This window comes from Leuciscus leuciscus (assembly GCF_965113295.1).
Source record: "Leuciscus leuciscus genome assembly, chromosome: 18".
NCBI classification, from domain to species: domain Eukaryota; kingdom Metazoa; phylum Chordata; class Actinopteri; order Cypriniformes; family Leuciscidae; genus Leuciscus; species Leuciscus leuciscus.
Window position 1 is genome coordinate 9311632 of NC_138742.1, and position 23249 is coordinate 9334880.

A 23249-nucleotide genomic window follows, 5' to 3' on the forward strand; every position below is an offset into this window, starting at 1 on the left:
AAAAACCTATTCATCAAGGATGCAAGCAGTTTTCAAAAAACTATTTTCAACATTGATAATGTTTCTTGAGCAGCAAATCATCATGTTAGAATGATTTCTGAAGGATCATGTGACACTGAAGACTGGAGTAATGATGCTGAAAATTCAGCTTTGAATCCCATTTTTAAAGGGTTATTTTAATTTGTAATAATATTCAACAATATATCTGTTTTTACTATATTTTGGACAAATAAATGCAGCCTTGGTGAGCATAAGAGACTTATTTCAAAAACATGAACACATCTGAATTATTCCAAACTTTTGACTGGTAGTGTAAGTATTTCATTTGGCACACCTGTCTCCACTAATGAGCTGACTATATAGATCACGTGTGTTAAATAAGGACGACATCCAAAATGTCCAGGACCAAGTTTGAGAACCACTGCTGAAACTGTCTGTAAACCTGATGTCAGCAAACCTGAATTGGCAAAAATGATTTACTGGCGGAAAGCATTTCTGATTGGCTAAAGCTTGGGCCGGTCCCCTTTTCAGAGCCTAGGGCTGTCACAGAGACAGGTGTGATTTATTAGGACACTCATTTCAGTGAAATCTGTCAGATAATAGGGTGATTTTTGTGTGTGCTGTTCCAAAAAGTAGTTTTACATTAAGGTATGCAAAAAATGTGTATTTTAGTGAATTTATTTGATTTGTTTTGCTGTCCATAATTTACCAAGGATATTTAAAAAAAAATCGGATGATTATATAGTGACTAATAAGAATTTGTGATAATTTGTCATTTTGTTCAACACAATACATGGGTATATAGGTCATATGTAGGTCAATGTGTGATAGGCTGAATATTTTCCCTTAAGTTTAAAGGTTTTTTGTGTGTTTTATTTTGCTTTGCGATTTGTACATGAAAACACCAATATTTGTCACAAGAACGTTTGCGTTATAAAGATTAAAAAATATGTTTTCCGTTTTTAAAGTCTAATTTTGCAAGCAGCTCAACATTTTACACATGAATAAAATACATTTCTTCATAACACTCGTGGACTTTATTTACACCGGAAGCGTGTAATCGTTTGCCAGTGTGGTGATCACGTGACACATGCTCTCCCCAGAGAGCACTTCCGGTAACGTTTCCTGTGTTTGTAAACTGGAAAAAAAAGAGAAAAAAAAAACTGTTCGACAAGAAAATATTGGGCTACGGTAGAAGAAGAAGAGTAAGGTAAACCAAATACGTGCAGGCTGCGATACTACGTTTATTAAACCTATAACAGCATTTAAGAAAATACTTAATCGCTCTGAAATGTGAAGTTAAATAGACGATGAACTCACGCCCTGTTGTGATGTGGGATGAATGGAGGAGTTCACATCAGTAATGTGTTTACAGTTACAGACTGAAGAAGAATGCATTTCACTCTCATATTGAGATTATTGATATCTGAATTCACGCCCTTTGTTGCTTTTAACTCGTTAACACCTGAATTATGTTCCACAGACACAGAGAACAAATATAACAATGCATTACCTATACTCTAAATTAAGACATGTTGTGAAATGTATTATTTTATATGATTCAGATTATTGTAATAGTTATTTCTGGTGTCCATTACAATAGACACTGGTTATGAACAGTGGGAACAGAATAACTGTACACATGGACAAGTTAATAAAGAACTTTAAATACATTTGATAAATTGGTAACACTTTACAATAAGGTTTCATTTACTAACGTTAGATAACTACATTAGCTAACATGAACTAGCAATGAAAAATATTTCTAAAGCATTTAATAATCTGAGCTAAAGTTAATCTCAGCATTTACTTAAATGTGATTGAAATCAAAAGTTGTATCTGTTAACATTAGTTAATGAACCTGAACTAACAATATACAGTAATTTTTTTTTACTAATTAATGTTAACAAAGATTAATAAGTACTGTAACGATTGTACTGCTCACTGTTAGGTAATATTAGTTAATGCAATAACTAATGGAACCTTATTGTAAAGTGTTACCGATACATACAAATAAATAAAGTTAACGCTAAATTATTGTACTTTTCATGTTTTAATTCAAATGTTTTGCTAAAGGGAAATAGGGAACATTTTTGACAATAAGGTCCCATTAGTCAATGCATTAAGTTTCATTAACAATGCGCAATACATTTGTTACAGTATTGATAAATCTTTGTTACCGTTACTTTATAAAAATTCAACGCTTTATTGTTAGCTCAAGTCCATTAAATAGAATTAACAGACACCACTTTAGTTTTTAAAAATGTATTAGTAGGCTAAATGTTGAAATTAAAATGTCTGCAATGCAGTTAAATGAGTTATTATGGAGTGTATCACATAGATGCAATTGAATTGTTCTCGTAAAGTTTGTTTTCTTTGGCTTGCTTTAGATTGCTTTCTGTTTGCCATGTGATAAGACTGACGCAATTTTATTTTCTATGTCCTGAAATTAATTTAACCAACATAGTTGGTTGCCAAATCCACTCACGAGCCAAATAATGCTATTGAACATCACAATATACAATATTCACCCACTCACCTTGATCTATATGTCTTTTGATTTATTGCAATCATACTATGTTAATTTTGTGTAGTGCAATTACTGTCCATGTCCAGTGCACTATCCATCCATGGCTTCCATGCCTCATTTTGTTCATTTATTTATATTTGTGTTCATCTGGATCTTTGAGGGTGAGTTAGTCAGACTAATGCACGGGAATATGCAGTGGAAGGGAAGATGGTGGTTGAAATAAATCTGTTTTTAATTCCAGTGAATCCCAGAATCCGACCAACCAAATCCAAAATCAACAGGGCATAGACGCTCGGATGTATTCCTAGCATTTCAGTTTGACGGAACCAATGAGAATCCACTCCACTCGGTTTCAGTTTTGAGCTGGTTTGTTTCCAGATGTCATTTAGGGACTCTTGACGCCTGGAAATGTGACTAGCCGAAGCCAAACTCGTACGGCTTTAAAAACACAGCCCTATAAGCCTATATAAACAAAAGTTTGGCAATGCAGACATGGAAAATGTCTGATTCTAGCGAATAAAAGCCGTGATTTGTCCACGGTTGACAACTTCTGTTAGTGGTGGGCTGGATGTGTGGCAACATCATAGACAGAGATGGATATTACCCTGGCTTTATATCCCCCCCCTTCTGTTTCTAGGCTTGGGCCCCTGATGATTGGGGCTTGTGTGGTCTCTAAACATTCTCGCTGCCCAGAGCGAAGCTCTCTGTACCCCAACACACACACACACACACACACACACTCTCCCCACAGCGATGTCACACCTTTCCAACAGCTCAGTGCGAGATCACATGAAGTGGGTCAGTGTTTTTTTTTTCTCTTCTTCATTTGCATTTTCTGCATTTGTCCACATTTGTTTGAAAAAGATATCCTTCATTTTCTTTTGATTGACTTTTCTGTGTTTTAACATTTTGTAATTCACTTCCACAGTCTGACTCTGTCTGTGACACCAGACTTTTACACGAGTGTTTAAGAGTAATGGGATAGATCTCACAAAAACTGTCCAGAATGTGTGTCAGTTATTTCACCCTGAGCATGAGGAAAATTAAGCATTTTTTAGTTTTTAATGATTATTTTCATGATAATTAAGCACATTTCTCCAGTAAAATGAATGTATACATCATTGTAGTATTTCAATTTTTTTTTTTACTTTGTTCTAGTATATTTTTAATGCAGTACACTGAAAAAATAATCTATTGCAATAATGGAAATCATCTTTTTAAATAATATAATTTAGATTTAAAAAGAAAACACTGGACTGATAATTTTTTTATTTGCTCAGTTATGAAAATGTCATAATGCAAAAATCTTAATAATCCTAAAATTATTATTTTATATTATATTATATTTGCAGAAATAAAATTAAAAGCATTTTTAGGATTATTAAGATTTTTGCATTGATATTTTTATGTTGCAACATAATAATAATAATAATAATTACAAAAAATCATGATAAATTATGAATTATTATTATATTTTGTGGTATAATTTTCCCTGGACATGTTCTTGACATAATTGCACTGTGACCTCTGAATTAACTTGACTGAAAAGTATTAATTATGTCTTAAACTGGGTCACATTTGTGGCAGATTTCAAGCCAAAAGTCCAACATATCAGATTAGTGACATAATTTTTAAAAGTGTATGTTTGTGTTGTGTGCCACACAGGCTGGGTTGCTGGGCTGTGAAGCGGTGCTGTCCAGCATGGCACTCATGCAGGCTGGCTCCATGTCCAGCCATAAGAAGATGGGCTCTCATCTGGGCCAGGGACAGAGAGAAAACCATCACAGCCACAATCACAGCCAGAACCACAACCAGGACACACACAGCCAACACGGCCACATGGTGCTGCCCTCAGGAGTCAGCTGCCCACCACTTGTAAGAGAAAAATACATGGATCACATTGAAAGTCATATGGGCTTGGAATGAGTTTTTAATTTGTTTGGTTAACTATTAATTTAAATGTTGAAAGTTCATGGGCTCAATTCCCAGGAAAAGCAATATGAGAAGCTTTGGATAAAAGCATTTGCCAAATGCATAAATGTACACCATTATTAAAAAGATTGGGAACAGTAAGATTTTTTTTTTACTTTTAAATACTTTAATTCAGCAAGGATGCATTAAACTGATCAAAAGTGGCGGTAAAGACACTTATACTGTTATGAAGAATTTTCATTTTAAAAAGATTTTCAAGTATAGGCGTTTTTTTTGTGTGTGCTTTATATTCATCATAGAATCATGAAAAAAGACGTATTATGGTTTCCACAAAGAAATTCAACATTGATAATAATAATAAATGTTTCTTGAGCATCAAATCAGCATATTAGAATGATTTCTGAAGGATCATGTGACACTGAAGACTGGAGTAATGATGCTGAAAATTCAGTTGTGCCAGCACAGGAATAATATGCAATTTAAAAAATATGTTAACATAGAAAATGAAAATATTTTACACTATTACTGTTTTTTTACTGTATTTTTGATCAAATAAATGCAGTCTGGGTGAACATGAGAGACTTTCAAAAACATTAAAAAAATTCGGTAACACTTTACAATAAGGTTCATTAATTAATATATGAACTAACCATGAGCAATACATTTTTGTTACTGTATTTGTTAATCTTTGTTAACGTTAGTTAATAAAAATACAGCTGTTCATTGTTTGTTCATGTTAGTTCAGTGCATTAACGTCAACACGATTTTAATCAGGTAAAATTAGCATCAACAAAGATTAATAGATGCTGTATAAGTGCTGTTCATTATTAGTCCATGCTAACTAATGTAGTCAACTAATGAATCTTATTAGAAAGTGTTACCAAAAATTCTTACGGACCCTAAACTTTTAAAGGACAAGTTCGGTATTTTACACTTAAAGCCCTGTTTACAGATCGTATCTGATGAAATAGAACGGTTAAGATTAAAATTTGGACACATGCTGCTGTCCCGAGAATTTTAGGTTTATTTCGCTTCACCCACCCCCACAATGGTTGTCTATGTGCACTGGAAGATTCCGTCCTAAAAACACATTAAACTTTCGTTTACAAAGACGTGAAACTCACCGAGTGGTCAGGGGGTGTTCACTGATATGTTCACTCAAAAATTGCTGAAAAAGATGCATTCCAACAGGTTTTATCGTAGTTTTTGTCCAACTCCATTGACTTAATAGGACGTGCTGTGAGACCGCTGCACCTTTACGGTATTACTCCGCCGCTTCTTCTTCTGCTTCTTCTGTGTATTCAATGAAATGCCCGTGGTTTGCTTGCAATTGGCAAAGGTGCATTATCGCCACCAACTGGGCTGGAGTGTCTATTATTCAAGCTCTCAATGGAAGAATCACGGGTGTGACGCGTTTGGCAAAATAGGTCCACAAACGCGAAATAAACCTAAAATTCTCGGGACAGGAGCATGTGTCCAAATTTTTATCCTAACCGTTCTATTTCATCAGATACGATCTGTAAACAGGGCTTTAAGTGTAAAATACCGAACTTGTCCTTTAAATGGTGGTTTGTATTTAAATTCTAGATGCTGGATATATTTTGTTAAAAGAACTTCTGAAACTGTGTACTGATTTAATGTGAATGTTAACATCGAATAGCTTGAATGTTATTTTTCATTCAATCCGGTGACCTTATATTCTCTGTTTTTTTGGGGGCAGCTCATCCGCAAAGATGGAGAGTTTCACTCATCCAGGCTCTTGGATGAAAAAAACATGCAAGCCAGACAGAACGTGCAGCCAAAGAAGAAGAACAGGAAGTCTGGACTTCCCACCAAATTGAGAGAAAAGCCCCAGGCATGCGTTCAAATCTGTCTGCAGGATTGCCCTGCAAGTGTGCCTGTTTATCACATTTACACACTTCCGCTTGTTTTCGTATCCTGACTGACTGCTCTTTTCTTCTGTATTTGTAAGGTGGAGATTCCTGAGGTTAATGACGATAACTCACTCGGCTCTCAAGTGCAGAAGAACTTCATATGTGAGCACTGCTACAGTGCTTTCCGCAGTAGTTACCATCTCAAACGCCACATTCTCACCCATACGGGTACGCCACGAGCCGCTCCGCTCTCACATCATCTTACGTTTCATATAAAGAGATGCATTGAGTAAATGTGTGTACATCTGTGTGTGTCCTAGGGGAAAAGCCGTTCGGATGTGATATGTGTGACATGAGGTTTATTCAGCGCTACCACCTGGAGAGACATAAGCGTGTTCACAGCGGTGAGAAGCCTTATCAGTGTGACCGCTGCCAACAGGTGAGACGTGACAAACAACAGGCAGTTGTATTCACAGAGAGTTGTTTGTGTTTTTATGATAGGACAGCGAATGGCTTCATAATGGGAGCTTAGCATTATGTAGGCTGCAGCAAATGACATTCACAACTAGGGCTGGGTATCGTTCAAAAAATTTCTATACCGATACCTTGATTTCGATACCGGTTCCTGAACGATACTTTTTTCGATACCAATTTTATGAAATCCATTTTAACAAGATTACATAACACATTACCTCAGAAAAACTTTGGTTTTATTTTTTCAGTTTGACTCATGCTCCTTAGTCAGTCCAGAAAGGAACAAAAAAAAGCACAAAGGAACAAAATATTTTTTTTATAAAGAAATCATGAAATCACTTTTCATGATCAGATCGATTCCTGATGTTTCACTGAGAATTATGAATGTAAAATGGGTTGTGAATAGGGCTGGGTACCGAGTTCGATACTTTTTAGGTACTGACCGAATTGCCTCGATACTATCGAGTATCGAAAAATTACTTGTTTTTCGGTACCAGATTTCGATACCTAAGGGGTTAACTCGTCAACGTCAGTGCTCAAACAAATACATATGAAATGCACAACGACACGCCTAAAGTCGCTCACGCACATACACGCAAACTCTACACACACGAGACGCGCGGAACTCTGCGCACATACTCATATCTGCGCACACCAAACCTGAATTTGTTTGATCAAAAATACAGTAAAACTTGTAATATTGTGGAATAGTATTACAATTTAAAATAGTATTTGAATATATTTCAAAATGTAATTTATTCCTGTGTTGTCAAAGCTGAATTTTCTAAATCATTACTTCAGTGTCACATGATCCTTCAGAAATATGAAAACAGTTTTTGGAAATTATGATACATTTTTCATGATTCTTTGATGAATAAAAAAATTCAAAAGAACAGCATTTATTTGAAACAGAAATCTTTAGTAACATTACACATCATTTTTGATAACTTTAATGCATCCTTACTGAAAAAAAATTCTGACCAACACATTTTTGAACGGCAGTGTACATTCAGTAGGTCATTATTGCAATATAAACACTGTCAGAGTGATCAACAGGTATCTCTTCAGTTACCAGTCGAAGACGGAGCAACTTTCTGCTCTTATGTTTACTCCGTGCACTGTCAAGGGCTTCATCATATCTGTCGCGGTACCGTCTTTGCAGAAATTATTTTACCGCAAATACTGCATCGCGCGCTTGGCATCGAGAATGGAGAAATGTAGCCACACTTTTGATCGGCTTTTCCACATCTTTAAGGTATTGTGAGTGTGTGTGCTCGCGTCTCATTGAGTATGTGCGCGAGTTTGTGTGTGTGTGCTCGCGTCTCATATGAGAATGTGTGCGTGGACAGTTTGTGTGCGCGCGCGCGTCTCATATGAGTATGTGCGCAGAGTTCCGCGCGTCTCGTGTGTGTAGAGTTTGCGTGTATGTGCGTGAGCGACTTTAGGCGTGTCGTTGTGCATTTCATATGTATTTGTTTGAGCACTGACGTTGACGAGTTAACCCCTTAGGTATCGAAATCTGGTACTGAAAAACAAGTAATTTTTCGATACTCGATAGTATCGAGGCAATTCGGTCGGTACCTAAAAAGTATCGAACTCGGTACCCAGCCCTATTCACAACCCATTTTACATTCATAATTCTCAGTGAAACATCAGGAATCGATCTGATCATGAAAAGTGGTCATGTTCTCAGAATGGATAGAGGTGGTTGAAGGGGAGGAGCTGAAAAGTAAGATAACTTGGTAGCTAAAAAAAGAAAAGTTGTTTAAGAGGAAAAGCAAGATATTACATTTAGAAGAACAGATTAATACATTTTTATTTGGAATGACGTGCACTGGATGAATTGTGCACAGTAAGACCAGAAACATGAATGAATAGAAAGTAAATATGGTCAGTTTTGATTTCATGTTGATTTTATGAATCAATACCTATCTTATTGCTGCTGTCATTGTGACCATCTTAATGCATGAACTTTTATTAGCGACTATGGCTAATTTATGTCAGATTCAGCCCGATTATGAGAGAACTGTGAAATGTCATTTGTACTGTTACTCAAAGTGTTTAAGATTAAGGATTAAGTTGAAGATTACGTAGACGTTTATGGTTGCGTTATGAAACCTGCGATGATTAGTCTACTATTAAAGCATGAATTTGATGTAATCAATAGATATACATAATATTCAAATATGCAGTTCATAGGGGACATAATGTATTACATCATGAAATAATATTTAAACCTATAACATTTTGCATTGATAACTTTTATACCTATGACATTTTTATCTCACAATTCTGACTTCAGAATTGCGGGATATAAACTCGCAATTCTGATTAAAATAGACAGAATAATAAAAACAAATTTATCTCGCAATTCAGATTTTTCTTTTCAGAATTATGAGATTTAAACTCAGAATTGCAAGAAAAAAACTCTCAAAACTGGACACACACACACACACCACCATTCAAAACTTTGGGGTCAGTAATACTTTAATTCAACAAAGATGCATTAAATGAACCAAAACTGACAGTAAAGACATCTATAATGTTACTAAAGATTTAAATTTCAAATAAATGCTGTTCTTTTCAACTTCACAACTGAAGAATACTGGGGAAAAATGTGTCACGGTTTCCACAAAAATAATAAGCAGCAACTTTTTAACATAAGTGTTTCTTGAGCAGCAAATCAGCACAGAAGGATCATGTGACACTGAAGACTGGAGTAATTCAGCTTTACATAACAGGAATAAATTACATTTTAAAATATATTTGCACAGAAAACTGATATTTTGCATTGAAATAATATTTCACAATATTACTGTTTTTACTGTATTTTTGCTATTAAAAAAAGAGCTTTGGTAAAGCATGCATATCAAAAACATAAACATAAAAAAATATAACTGACCCCAAACTTTTGAACGGTAATGTGCATTTATATTAAATGCACTCTGTAATTCATATAATTGAATACACAGTGATTACAGAAGTAAGAAACCAAATAATTACTGTGTTTACAACAAAAGAACACCCTAAATGGCATGCGAGAGCTTTTGACTCTTGAGAATCAGTGAATCAGTTCATTAAAAGCACATCCAAAAGAACCAGTTCATAAAACCGCCTGTCTTCTCTTGTCAAAAATGGGACTAACTCCGAACCCCTTCTATCACACAGAACTTTTCCAGAACCGACCGGTTACTACGGCATCGACGTTTGTGTGCCGTGGGCATCCCTAAAGAGGAGAACCAGCCGTGCTGTGAGGGACGGCCATATTCTCAGGACCCCTCCCAGCACACGGCGTCCTGGAGCCCACTGCAGACAAACAACAGCAGGCTGGCGGTGTGAACGCCTTCCGATCGCTCGTACAAACCTCTTCCCAGCAAACACCACCTGAACGGGGGATTGAACCTGTAAACTGATTAAAGACTCCAATATGTCCAGCTCTGATCCATGCGGCTCAACCTCAGTGGACTCTGGGAAATAGCATATTTTGTATTTTTAGATGGTACTGTGATCAGCAGGCGGGTTAGTTGTGCATTCAGTCCAGGCAATAACGACGTCCGGTAGTTTAGAATCACTTCCTTTTTGTAGTTCCCTTCGGAGCGCTGTAGATTGTTGGGATTCTCAGTGCTACAATATTAACCTGTGAACATCTTGAGCCATTAGCACTTGGCCTTTTCGATCAGAGAAGTTAGCCGTAGTGACAGTAGACGCATTCTGGTAGGATACGTTTTTCTCAGTGTGCACATCAATTAATCATTTCCTATTCTCATTACATACTGTGATAACGGCTCGTGACCATTGACCGTTTTACACAGGCTTGTTACGGTTTTAGCAGAAACATCTGGAACATCATCCATCCTACATCCACAGGAGAGCTCATTTTTTGTGAGCTACATTATGGTGTCAAGCTTTTGAAGTTGGCCTTTGGGTCAACATGAACACTGACTTTTCTTTAGGTATTAGAGAATGAATGGCAAATTTCGTCACAGTATGATGTGACTCATGCGATAAGTCTGCTAGCATCTCAGTTTCTCTTCTAAAAGTCACTGGATCGACAAAGCCGAGCCAAGAATAACAAAGCGAACCTTTTAACAGGTTGTACAGTTCATAGAGAGACAGATGTTTATATAAAAACCGCTAGTTTATCGCAGAGGTCTCGTTATGTTTCATATTACGTCAACCTCAGCCCTAGAACACGGACTTCTGACGCAGTTGAGCTTGAGTTAATATATTTTTTCAGCGTTTTAAATAATTTAATTAGAAACCGTAGTAGTATTAGACAGCAGTTTCACTGTATTTTTTTACATGTACATTTTGCATGGTCCTTTCGTTAAGTGCGTACCGTAAAAGGTTCTTGTATTGTGATTGTTTAAAAGAATGAAATACACTTGTTTTTGTAAGAACATTATTTTGATCCATTTGTTTGGTATTTTTTACCAATCTCTAACGCGAAGTTTATTCTTATCATGTTAGACACCTTTTAGTGAGGACCTCAAATTGACAATAAATCTTCTTTTCTAAAAAAAAAAAAAAAAAAAAAATCCAGCTTCTGTTTTACTCCACACAAGCTTATTTGTACTTGTTGTTGTTCTTTTTTTTAATGAAGTGGTTGAGCATGGTGCTCTTTGTTAGCACAAAGACTATGAATTTTGATTAAAACAAAGTCATCACAGGGAGTAAATTGATCAAGTGTATACATTGAATGCACTGCGAGTTACTTTGGATAAAAGCATCTGCTAGATGCATTAAAGGGATAGTTCACTTTGAAATAAATTTTTGGTATGTTTTAGCTTACCTCAAGGGCATCCAAGATGTAGGTGTCTTTTTTTCCGCAGTAGTTTTAATTTTGATATTTTTAGGTCAAACCGTTCTTGTCTGTCAGTCATATAATGCAGGTCGATGGTCATTATCTCAAAGAGCATGCACAGAGTCCAAATTAAACAATTCCCCATCGTAAGTACACACTGATGGCCTAAGACACGAAACGAGCGGTTTGTGTGAGAAAACGAACAGTATTTATATCGTTTTTACCTCTTATACACAGCCATGTCCAAGTGATCTGATCTGACGTGTACGCAGACTGGTGCATAGATATATACACTAGATGTCGCCTTAAAGACATTCGTTCCAATGAACTGCCGTAGACAAGGCGACATCTAGTGTGTATATTCTATGCACCAGTCTGTGTACACGTCAGATCAGATCACTTGGACATGGCTGTGTATAAGAGGTAAAAACGATATAAATACTGTTCGTTTTCTCACACAAACCGCTCGTTTCGTGTCTTAGGCCATCAATGTGTACTTACGATGGGGAATTGTTTAATTTGGACGACGGGGAATTGTTTTAATTTGGACTCTGTGCATGCTCTTTGAGATAGTGACCATCGACCTGCATTATCTGACAGACAAGAACGGTTTGACCTAAAAATATCAAAATTGAAACTACTGCGGAAAAAAAGACATCTACATCTTGGATGCCCTTGAGGTAAGCTAAAACATACCAAAAATTAATTTCAAAGTGAACTATCCCTTTAAATATAAAATGTTCTTTGTAAGAAATACACTACCATTCAAAACTGTGGGGTCGGTAAAAAGTATTTTTGTCTCACCTAGGCTGCATTTATTTGATGAAAAACAAATTTAGGTGAGTGAAAATATATGTGCTAAACTTATTCGTTGCCTGTAAAAAATTAAATGATCAATAAGTTATGACATGTTTTTGCATTGCTTTGGCTCATCAAAATAAGGTCAGCAATGCAAAAACATGTCATAACTTATTGATTATATAGCTTTCAATAAATGGTTAGATTTTAAAAAATGTGGCTGCGATTTAGTTATAACAACTTAAAATTTGTTGAGGTAACTTAAATATCCAACTTAACTAAAGTTAACTAAACTTAATATTTTAAGTCAAGCATGAACACATACGTTTTAAAGTTGAAACAATGTTGGATTTTAAGTTGTGATAAATAATCGCAGCAATTTTTTTTTTACAGTGTAATATTGTGAAATATTACTACAATTTGAAATAATAATTAATATTTTAAACTGTAAGTTAGTCACGTGAGGGCAAAGCTGAATTTTCAGCAGCCATTAGTCCAGTCTTCAGTGTCACGTGATCCTTCAGGAATCTATTAGCAGTGATGAAAACAGCTTAATATTTTTGTGGGAACTAAACTTTTTTTTCAGGATTTTTGATGTTTAGAAAGTTCCAATACGGCCTTTATTTAAAATAAAATTATTCAGTGACATTTTTAAATGTCTTTCCTGCAAATCAATTTGATGCATCCTTGCTTAGTAAAAGGATTTATAAAAAAATAAATAAAAAAATCTTACAAGCCACCAACTATTGAAAGCTAGTGTGCATGCTTACCAGCAGGTGGTGTAATCCACCAACTTTCATTGTGTGACAAGTCATATAAATCCTTTAAAAGTCCTTAAAATGATTTAGCAAAGTTTTTTGGGGTTTTATTTCCGCTGTCATCATTCACTACCTACATTACTAGCATATATGTGCCTAGATGTACATATTTGGTCTACATGCTATATAAATTACACAGCTGTTTCGGTATGATCCAGTAGAGGGCGCTGTGTTCCTTGTCATGTAAATATTACTAATGACAAAACAATTGGGACTAGTGTAGTTATACTCGTTTAGCTGTATTTTGACTGCAAACTAGCTCTTTATAATGCGTATGTATTTACTAACCCACTATAGAAGCAACTTTCATTGCAGTTTGGGAATATGAGGGAATTACTTGTATTGGAAAAAAGAGCTTAACGCTGGCAAGACGAACTGATATTTCCAGTAGAAATGTAATGGAGTGAAACGTTCAAGGCAGCTCAAGCCGCATTGCCAGCGAGGGAGACAGAGTTAGACAAAGAGTCTGGCTTTGTGTTGCTTCAGAGAGGCCATAGTCCTCTCCTCTCTAGCCTGACTGCTGATCCTGATTTATAACACCCGTGGGCTGAGAGCACTTAACACACTCGCTCTCAAAGCCAAGGCGGACGAGAAGAGAATTTAGACATGGCAGTGCTACGTTCATACAATTCGAACGGTTAAGAGAGAGACCCTCAAAACACTGTTGAAGGTTGGCTTTGTAGCACACAGATGTTGCATGTGCAACCATTCGTATACCAGCGACACATTATTATTTGAAGTCCAAATTTCACATGCAACCGTCCTCAAAACCCTTATCGTAGGGCCTCTTTCACGTCAAATCGCGTGTAGAGCACCATTTAAAGTTTAATTCGTAGATTAATCAATCTTCTATACGCCGCTGCAGCCATCGGTCATTCTGCTGACAGCGTACCTTTACACGTTAATTAACAATGATATTTAACCAAGCAGAGGTCAGCGAGGTTGCCATCTTCATTAAAATTTCAGTCTTCCCCGGATACAGCTACAATCATGAGGCTCGGATTAATACAGTGGGACCAAAATGATGGAAGGGAGGTATTGAAGTGTTGCTCCTTCTTTTGGAGTGGTGTAGCCTTGTGGTGAAACTTATGGGCGGTTTACCGTAAGTTTGTAGGTTTAAACCGTACAATAGATCTTGAACTATTATCATTGTGCCTTTTGAGATGTTTCAGGATCTGAGTGTGTAATAAGTTTAAGGCCTTATAGCCACCAGACATTAAGGGGCTTCCTTCCAGTTCTCAGATAGTGGATGATCAATACGGCTTTTTCAGTCACCAAAATTACCTTTGGTTTCCCTTCAATATTGAATATTGGTTATTTTATATAAATATAATTCATTCCTGTAATGCAAAGCTGAATTTTCAGCATCATTACTCCAGTCTTCAGTCTTTAGTTGTGAAAAACGTGGTACTTTTCTTTTCAGGATTCTTTGATTAATAGAAAGGTCAAAAGAACAGCATTTGTTTGAAATAGAAATATTTTGTTATACATTATTATAAATGTTTTACTGTCACTTGATAAATTTGATGTCTTAATTGATAAAATTATTAATTTAATAAAAGCATATATTTTAATATATTAAGTCAATCATGGCCCTCGTGACAGAGGAAGTGTGTCATAGAATTGCTACAGAATTGATTGTTTCTAGGTTCTAGTGAAGATTTGTACACTGAAGGAGTGCAAAAACAATCAGTCCATGTGTTAAATACATTTATGCATTTGATACTTTTATGGCTTGTGATATTTTTAGGTTGTGTCATATAAATTACAACATATATATATATATTGCAAGATTCTTTTTTAAATGGAGGATACAGAAACAAGTGTGAGAGATCAAAATACGGCCTTGGAGCTGATGAAGATTAATTAACCAGCTGGGTTTTTTTTTTTTTTTTTTGCCATGTTTTCTCAAAAGAATCACCGTCACCGACTGCTGATGGCAAACCGGGGAATTCAGAACACATTCTTTGACCTACTTTTCTGTCCAAATAATTCATGAATATTCATGTGAAAATTTCACTTCTGTGTGCAATGGCATAATTAGTTTCCTTTCAGCACTTTTGCAGCCCTCACACAGAGCAAACAGGAAATGATAAATGACACCCTCACATTATTCTGACTGCTGTTGGGTTTAATGAAGAGAAAGAAATCACAGTGTTTTCTGCTGTATCAACATCAGGATCAGCATTTGATTAACCCAGCTTTAATTAATAAAAGCTGCCATGAGGGGCAACCTAGTTTTAACCAGGTTACACCACAGTTTGCAACTATATATATTCAAGAAACAAAAACAAACTGTGGTGTGTGTGTGTGTGTGTGCGTGCGTGCGTGCGTGCGTGCGTGCGTGCGTGCGTGCGTGTGTGTGTGTGTGTGTGTGTGTGTGTGTACACACTAACATTCAAAAGTCTGGGGTTAGTAAGAATTTTCTTTCTTTCATTTTATACTTTTATTTATTCAGCAAGGATGCATTAAATTGATCCAAAGTGACATATAATGCAACAAAAATTTTTTTTATTTAAAATAAATGCTGTTCTTTTGAACTTTCCATTCATCAAAGAATCCTGTAAGAAATATATTCCAGTTTCCACAAAAATATTAACCAGCAAAACCGTTTCCAACACTAATAATAATAAGAAATGATTCAAAATCAGCATTTCATAATGATTTCTGAAGGATCATGACTGGAGTAATGATGCTGAACATTCAGCTTTGCATCACATGATTAAATTACTATTTAATATATATTTATATATATAGACTGTTATTTAAATTGTAATAATAATTCACAATATTTCTGTTTTACGTTTGTTTGATCAAATAAATGCAGCCTTGGTGAGCTGACTATGTTTGAATGGTATATTTGTATATTTAATGACACACATGATTGTCTAATACCTTGTTACATGGTGTATTGCAATGAAATGCTAATTTGCTTTTATTTTTAACTAAATCATTGATTGTGACAATATACAACACTTATTATGAAAAATGCTTAATCATCATGTCCATGATGCTAATTAAAACAATTACATTGTAAATATAGAAAAAACAACAGCAAAAAAGCAATGGCAGTAGCACATAACAGCTTTCATTTCCTCTTGCCCTTGCTGTTATGTTTGAAGATTCCTTCGTCAAACCCCTTAAACTCTGTTTTACGAGGGAAACCCAAAGTGCCGGGACCGGCTCAGTTGACCAGCGCCTCATTGTCAAGATTTATCTTGCTCAAGAGTCATCCACATTCCTAATGACAGGACGAATGCCTCGGCGTCCTGCCGAGAGCGTTAAAATCACTCTCACGCTGAAGCACATTTCGCCTCGACAGATACATTAACATACAGTGGCCCCGCGCCACCCCATCAATCTGTAGCTTGTTGGGTCCCACCATGGCTTCTTTGGGCCTCCCTGTAGAAGTCCATGGGCTTGACTTGGGCAGTGGTGGCCCTCTTTGAGTCAAGGGTCCACAGATGATATGGTCTAGGTCACTGGAACCTTCCGGAGGCCTCGATTATGAGAACTTAAACTCAATCTGGATGCAACTAGCATAATACACTCTTAAATTTTTTTATTTTATTATTGGAATCAATGGTTCAATGAGAAACATTAAACATCCATGGAATCTTTTAATTGCTCAGTGTTCTTCAGATTATTAAATGTTCTTTATACTAAGAAAAAAGGTTATTTGGGGAACCTACAATAGTTCTTCTATGACATGAAACCTTTACTTGAGTGTAGATGTTGAGTTTGGGTTTATTAGCTGTGTTATTTAATGTTTCTGCGCTCTTTATATTGCCAATATCCTTAACCACAAGTCTACTGCTAAAGCTGCTACATGTTTTTTGCCCATAACAGATTAATACGTAACTGGACTCTCTGAACATGATATATCTTACTTAGACGGCTACTTTTACCCTGCGTGAAGTTGTGCTTAATGGGAATTTTTTAACTTATCACCATGTTCTTTTGCAGTAGATCAAGTGTCTTTATGAGCTTCAGCAATTTTGCTTCAATATTGAATAATAAACTTGGCAGAATAAGTATTTTTTCTTTTTTTCCTTTGCCATTTTCATGAGGATTAAACGATGTTAAATGTTTGCCCTGACTGCTGATTCTAGTTTTTATTTTTGCATGGGCGAGATTTCTTCTCCCAGTTGTGATTTGTTTATGGACTGTATAGAAAAATTGATTAAACTAATAAAGGTTTGAACATTCGCACCTCCCTGACCTTCCATAAACAGCTTGTGTCATTGTTTCCGCCACTGAGATGTTTATGAGTCCTGTTTGCTCAGAGAGAAACATAACGCGGACTGCGCAAGTATGCAATATGCCTCCAGCAGAGACCCGACGAGTTCACACTGCGATTCGCATGCAGGCGTGCATGTTAAAAAGGCCTTAATGCGTCTCTTTAGATGTTATGCAATTACATGCGAGCATGGGAAGGCCTTTGTGCACCTCCATTTCGTCCCACTGCAATTTTCCACCTGAACAGACAAGGTGAGGCGAGAGGTGAGGTGGAGGTGCACGTCTTATGAATCCTTGAGCTTTTGACAGACGGCAGCGGCCTTGCTATTTACCCTTAGAAATTTTCACGGGTCACGGCTGTTACAGGGGGTTCACGCACGCCAGCGCTGATCTCCTCGTGCGACTGATGCACAGATAAAGGGGATAGATGGACGAGGGGAAAGCGTTTAGGGAGATGAGAGTACAGATAGACAGTAGGCCAAAGTGACTTTGGCAGTGGGCTGCTATTGATCAGCTTTATGATTCATTGATTTATACCAGACAGTTTCAAGTGCTTTGAAGAGATATGATTCATATACATCCACGCTAATCTCAGGGGTTGCAGGAGGGGACTATGGTTAAAAACTGTTTCTGAAATGAGCAGACAGCCTTATGATGTCTTAAGGCTACAGCCGCACGGTCATGCGATGCAAATATCTGTAAGGAATAAAGGTGTATGCAAGGGAAATAAATGGCCGGAGAGCTGCTTTTGATCATTTTAGGGAAATTATAAGGGATAACATGATATGTTCTCATCTTTCAAAGGAATATGGGTTTGCGGGCAAGGCGATCGCAAGACGACACGCCCTCGCACAAATACGCCGACACACAGATAAAGAGATCGAGTGAAGATTTATGTGACAGTGAGCTAATTGCATGCTGCCATTTGTCTTCAAGAAGTGACACCCGATCCTTTCTCATGGTTTTTAACAATTATATCAGAAGAAATATACTTTCTGCACACTGGAATTATAAGCTGAAGTGCAACAAAAGGCATTAGTTATAGGCTGGAATTCCAATCGGTTTGCAAAGTATGTTGGAAATTATGTGGTTAATAATAAAACACTAATTTAAAAGAGACATTTTAATAGAACTGTACTTCATGTGGTAACATCTAAAAAGTTTTTATTCATTGCAAAAATATTGTTTAATATGACAACATTAGGAGGCACTAACAAAGTCAGTGTTAGATGAGGAAAGATTGCATTTTAAAGGAAGAGTTCACACTAAAATTGAAATTCTGTCATCATTTACTCATCCTTTAAGTCGCTCCAAACATGTATGACTTTCTTTTCTTTAAGATATTTTAAAGAACATTGCATGGGGTCCAAACAACACTGGTGCCCATTGACTTCCATTGCATGAATCTAGTGAACTATCCCTGCTATTTACTGCACATGTTCATTTTTTATGGTGTACTTGAATGAATTATCTGGTATCACTGTGAATGTTGTTTCAGAAGAGGCAGAGGAAGTTGAAGCATGTCGAGAGGTCTTTCATTGCCAGAGTCAATTGTAAAACAATCTTTCCGCATGGAAGCAATATGTTGCAATGTAAAAGCCAATTTAAACACATGATACCGTGTAGTGCGTGTTATTTCTACATAGCATCGCATTAAACTGTATAATCGCATTAGTAGTGTTTGATAAAGCAAACATCTCCATTACTATTTCTCTAACTTGCATATTGTACTTCAGTGTGCAGTTCATCCAACACTTATATTTTACATTTATGCATTTGGCAGACACTTTTATCCAAGGTGAGTGAAGCTGCATTCAAGCTCTCAAGCATTCCCTGGAAATTGAACCCATAACCTTGGCCTTTGCTAACGCCATGCTCAATGTTTGAGCTACAGAAAGGCATTATTTGTGACACCTCAAATCACGTGCATGGCTTGTTGAGGAGAGGTGTGCGTTTTATGTTTCTAATGGCCCAGACATAAAATAGTTGGGAAATCACCTAGAACAATTTAGAAACCCACATATCAAGACGTTAAGAACCCACTAAAAGTGATAGGTCACCTGAAAATTATCATTATTTCATCGTTTACGTACCTGCATGACTGACTTTATTCTGTGGAACACAAAATAAGATATTTCAAAGAATGTTTCAACTGTTTATGTCCATCCAGTCAAAGTCAATGGGGTTCGAAACAACATTGGACCCCAGTGACTTTCATTGTATGGACTATAAAACACTGACATTTTTTTTTCAATATCTTTGTTTGTTACACAGAATAAACAAAATTGATGACTGAGTGTTCATTGTCGGGTCATCTATCACTTTAAACACTATACTCTTTAAAAAAAAATCAAGTACTAAACTATATTATAGTTAATTTATGCAAATTGGGGATAACTGAGAATGCAACTTTTGCCTAAATGCCTCATTAATCAGCAAATCACACTGTGAGGATTTAATCATGAGAATTATAACATAGGCTATATGTGGTTGGTTATCAGCGGCAGGCCGCAAATTTATCGTAAGCAAATATCAACTCTAGTAATGGGATACGGCGATGACAGTCATGTTTGCATTGCTGATGTGCGTTGATTGAGATGAATCGTCTGGTCGGATCGTTCGCATTTTTGCGTCGCATAAGAAATGTTTTCTTTGAGTGTCGGGTGTTGAAACAGGATATTATTTTGGAGTTGGAGAGTTAGATGTGAACGCATTCCACAAAGAAACTGCAGCAGGCCTGTGTGAGTGAAAAATGACTGCAGCTACAAATCATTCCCTCTCTCTCTTTCTCTCCTCCTCCTCCTCCTCCTCTTGCTCTCATGACGTCAGGAATGTCGAGCACTCCCTGCTCCTTCCCTTGGGGAGAGGGTTTTACGATTGAAACCTGACACCGTTTCTGTGTCCCATAAGCAACAGAGCGGTAACTCACATCAAAGACAGCCAGCGTCGAATCACAGCACGGCCATAAATTAGCTTGTCGTTCCTGGACCAATCAGAAACGAGCATTAAATCAACTCTGTCATGCTGGCAGCCAATGGTGGGACTGCAGCGGTAAATCTGTCAAGCGAGCGTCTGTTAACGGGCGCAGTGGTGCAGATGGGGAATCCACTAGGGTGGGGGGTGGGGGGGGGGGAGTATATATGAGAGAAAGAGAGAGAGAGATGGAAAGATGGAAGGAGGGAGGGGAAAAGCTGAGCACTTAGAGCTAAAGCGTGCAAAAATCTTGCTTTGGTTACCCAAAGATTCATTTCTGAAACCCATAATGGCCGAAAATCAAAGTGTTTCGCAAGTGGTAAGCCGTGAAAATTCGAGTGGAACAAGACCAAACACGACCGCATGAGAGAGCGAACACGCATCCCAAAGAAAAACGTCATAAAGCTTAATTGCTACCACTGCTGTGTGACATTGAGTGTCTACAACAAAAGTGAAATACGGCCTCGTCTCACTCTACAATTACATCACTATCTTAATCACCGACTCTTGTCACGATTATTTCAGTTCACGACACTCATTATACACATTCGGCCCATTTGAAATGCGCGATAGCTTGTCAAACGCAAACCTCAAACACTTCTTTATATGATATGACATAAAAAAGGAGACTGAAGCATGTCGGAGTGTGTGAAACAATGACCTGTGGGCCCTTTCACGTTGCTGCAAGGGTGCAGACCAGATGTTCTCACACGTATGGATGTGCCTGGCTAAAAGAGCCTGTTTGTGTGTGAATGCATGTGTGTGTGCAGATGTAACGCAGCGGGACGGACTCTTCTGGGATTTGAGTCTCGTTCTAAATCACGGGGAAGGGAAAGAAGGGCCTCGTCTCTTAAAATGTCAACAGGCGGCAGCTAATACTCCGCAAACATCTCCAGCTCAGATCGACGGCCCTCGTTTTCAGCGGCGGACCACGGCCAAATTCGGTGACTAATGGCGCAGGCGAATCGAAAATAGAAATGTCTAAACAGGCTTGTGGACATATCCAACTGCCTGGCTGATAAATGTAGCGTGCCTTCGCTTGAATTTATGTGTTTTTAAACTCTCCGTCATGTGATATGAAAATAAGGTGTACTCTTACCAGCCTTTCCAGCCAGAGGAATAACATCTTAGCCTTTCTGAATGGCACGTTTGAAACGCTTAATGTGCTGTTGAATAAATATTGTGCAATTATGGATTTAATTCAATACTTATATGGGAGTTGAGAAGTTGGGGTCAATATATCAGATTTATCTCAAGCCTCTTCCACAGATTTTAGACCTGCAAACATTGACAGCTTCTGATGATTTCAAGAGACAAATAACTGAAGTAAAATACTGCAAAGACGATGTTATTTTTACACCGGAAAGAATAGCTTGTTGAAATACTACTGGATCAGCAAAAGCTGTGGCATTGCTGTTGATTTTGGCTGCCTCTGCCTCCAAGGTGAAATGATTTTCTATTCGACGGGAATCCATAAACAGGCCCTGTGAGGGCAAGAGGCGCCATAAAACACATCAGGCCCGTATGGAGGCGTTTCCGTTTGCGACCAGGCGAACCTGGGGACGGGGGCGATGGCAAGCAGAGCTCTTATCTCGGCCTGGCGGTGACCAAATCCATTCGTGCATTACCCTTGCTCTATTCGGAGCCATTTTCTATGGTCTTTTGATGAATTTGGCCTGTCTAAATTTGCCTGTTCCGAGAGCATGCCGTAATTTACCTACATTTATCGCAGGCGCGCTGTTTGCTCAGCTTCGGCCCTGGGCTGCATGCATGATTAATGTGAAACACTGACGCTTCTGTGTCGCCCTCCCCCTCACCTGAGAATAGAAAATGACTCTGATTGCAATAAGCGTGCAGATTTTTGTGAAAAAGGGCAGTCGATGTGTGCATGTGAATCTGGAATACTCATTTGGTGACATACAGACTGTAAGCTTGCAGATGATGATAATTTATTGAGTGCTGCACACATTCACCACTACACACACACACACACGCTGCATCTATCAATTACAGGCCTCTAGTCCACACGCCTCTGACAATTTTACTGCTCGTTTTGTACGGCGTGTCAAGCCGCGCTGTTTCAGTCTATTATACTCATTCCTCTATAATAAATATATATTACATTTTTGCCTTTTTACAGCCGTGCCACTGTAATTAGTCGATGAAAGGCATTCATCGGCTGCCCGTAGGCGCTGCTGAAATATCCAAATGAAAGGCCGCAGGAGCATCAGGCATGTTAGCGGGCTGTAATAATTTGTTACATTTATATAGCGCTTTTTTACTCAAAGATATCTTTTCTACTATTTTTGCACCACCAATGTGCAGTATCCACCTGGATAGATGAAAAACAGGGGGCAAATATAACCTAATTTCTGCCCTTCTGGAGTCATACAGAAGCTGATCTCAACATCTGTGGATCTCATACCACATAAAGGGTTAAGAACATGATATTCAAATCAGCTGCACCAATATAGTGATTGCTTCAGGTCATAAACACGACCATCCGAGGGAACGTATTGTTCCTGAGGGCAATACACTTTTTCAGGTGTATTAGCATATGGTCATGGTATGTGTACTTTAGCTCAAAAATGAATGTCTCTTATTGCTCAGAGAATCAGGGGCCTCGAAGTGTATTTGGACACTTTTGGAACTTTGGATGTCTGAATTTTAAATGGTCTAAACTTCATAGAATAGAATAAAAAACGTGGCATCTGCAAACTAATGAAAAGTACAGTATAATTGAAAAATTGTTCAATGGGTTTTAAGGGTGTTTTAGTGGATGTATGAAGTCTGTTCAAACAGGTGTG

The 23249-nt window shown here is 37.4% G+C and overlaps 1 protein-coding gene and 1 long non-coding RNA gene across 3 annotated transcripts; one reads left to right on the forward strand and one right to left on the reverse strand.

Moving 5' to 3' along the window:
* Positions 1 to 35: 35 nt before the first annotated feature.
* On the forward strand, positions 36 to 11215 carry znf740b (zinc finger protein 740b). 2 transcript variants are annotated; one of them, XM_082146269.1, is made up of 7 exons: positions 36 to 1210; positions 3168 to 3328; positions 4196 to 4405; positions 6183 to 6317; positions 6435 to 6564; positions 6657 to 6775; positions 9979 to 11215. In XM_082146269.1, exons 2-7 carry the CDS (start codon positions 3284 to 3286, stop codon positions 10147 to 10149), a joined length of 810 nt encoding a protein of 269 aa, XP_082002395.1. In that variant the 5' UTR covers positions 36 to 1210; positions 3168 to 3283; the 3' UTR covers positions 10150 to 11215. The 2 variants fall into 2 exon arrangements, with proteins under 2 accessions (XP_082002395.1, XP_082002396.1); XM_082146270.1 differs by lacking the exon at positions 3168 to 3328.
* Positions 613 to 3161, reverse strand: LOC309481404. Its single transcript, XR_014200004.1, has 2 exons — positions 1975 to 3161; positions 613 to 1944 (listed from the first exon to the last, which is right to left on the reverse strand). It is a non-coding gene; the product is annotated as an uncharacterized lncRNA (long non-coding RNA).
* Positions 11216 to 23249: the final 12034 nt, after the last annotated feature.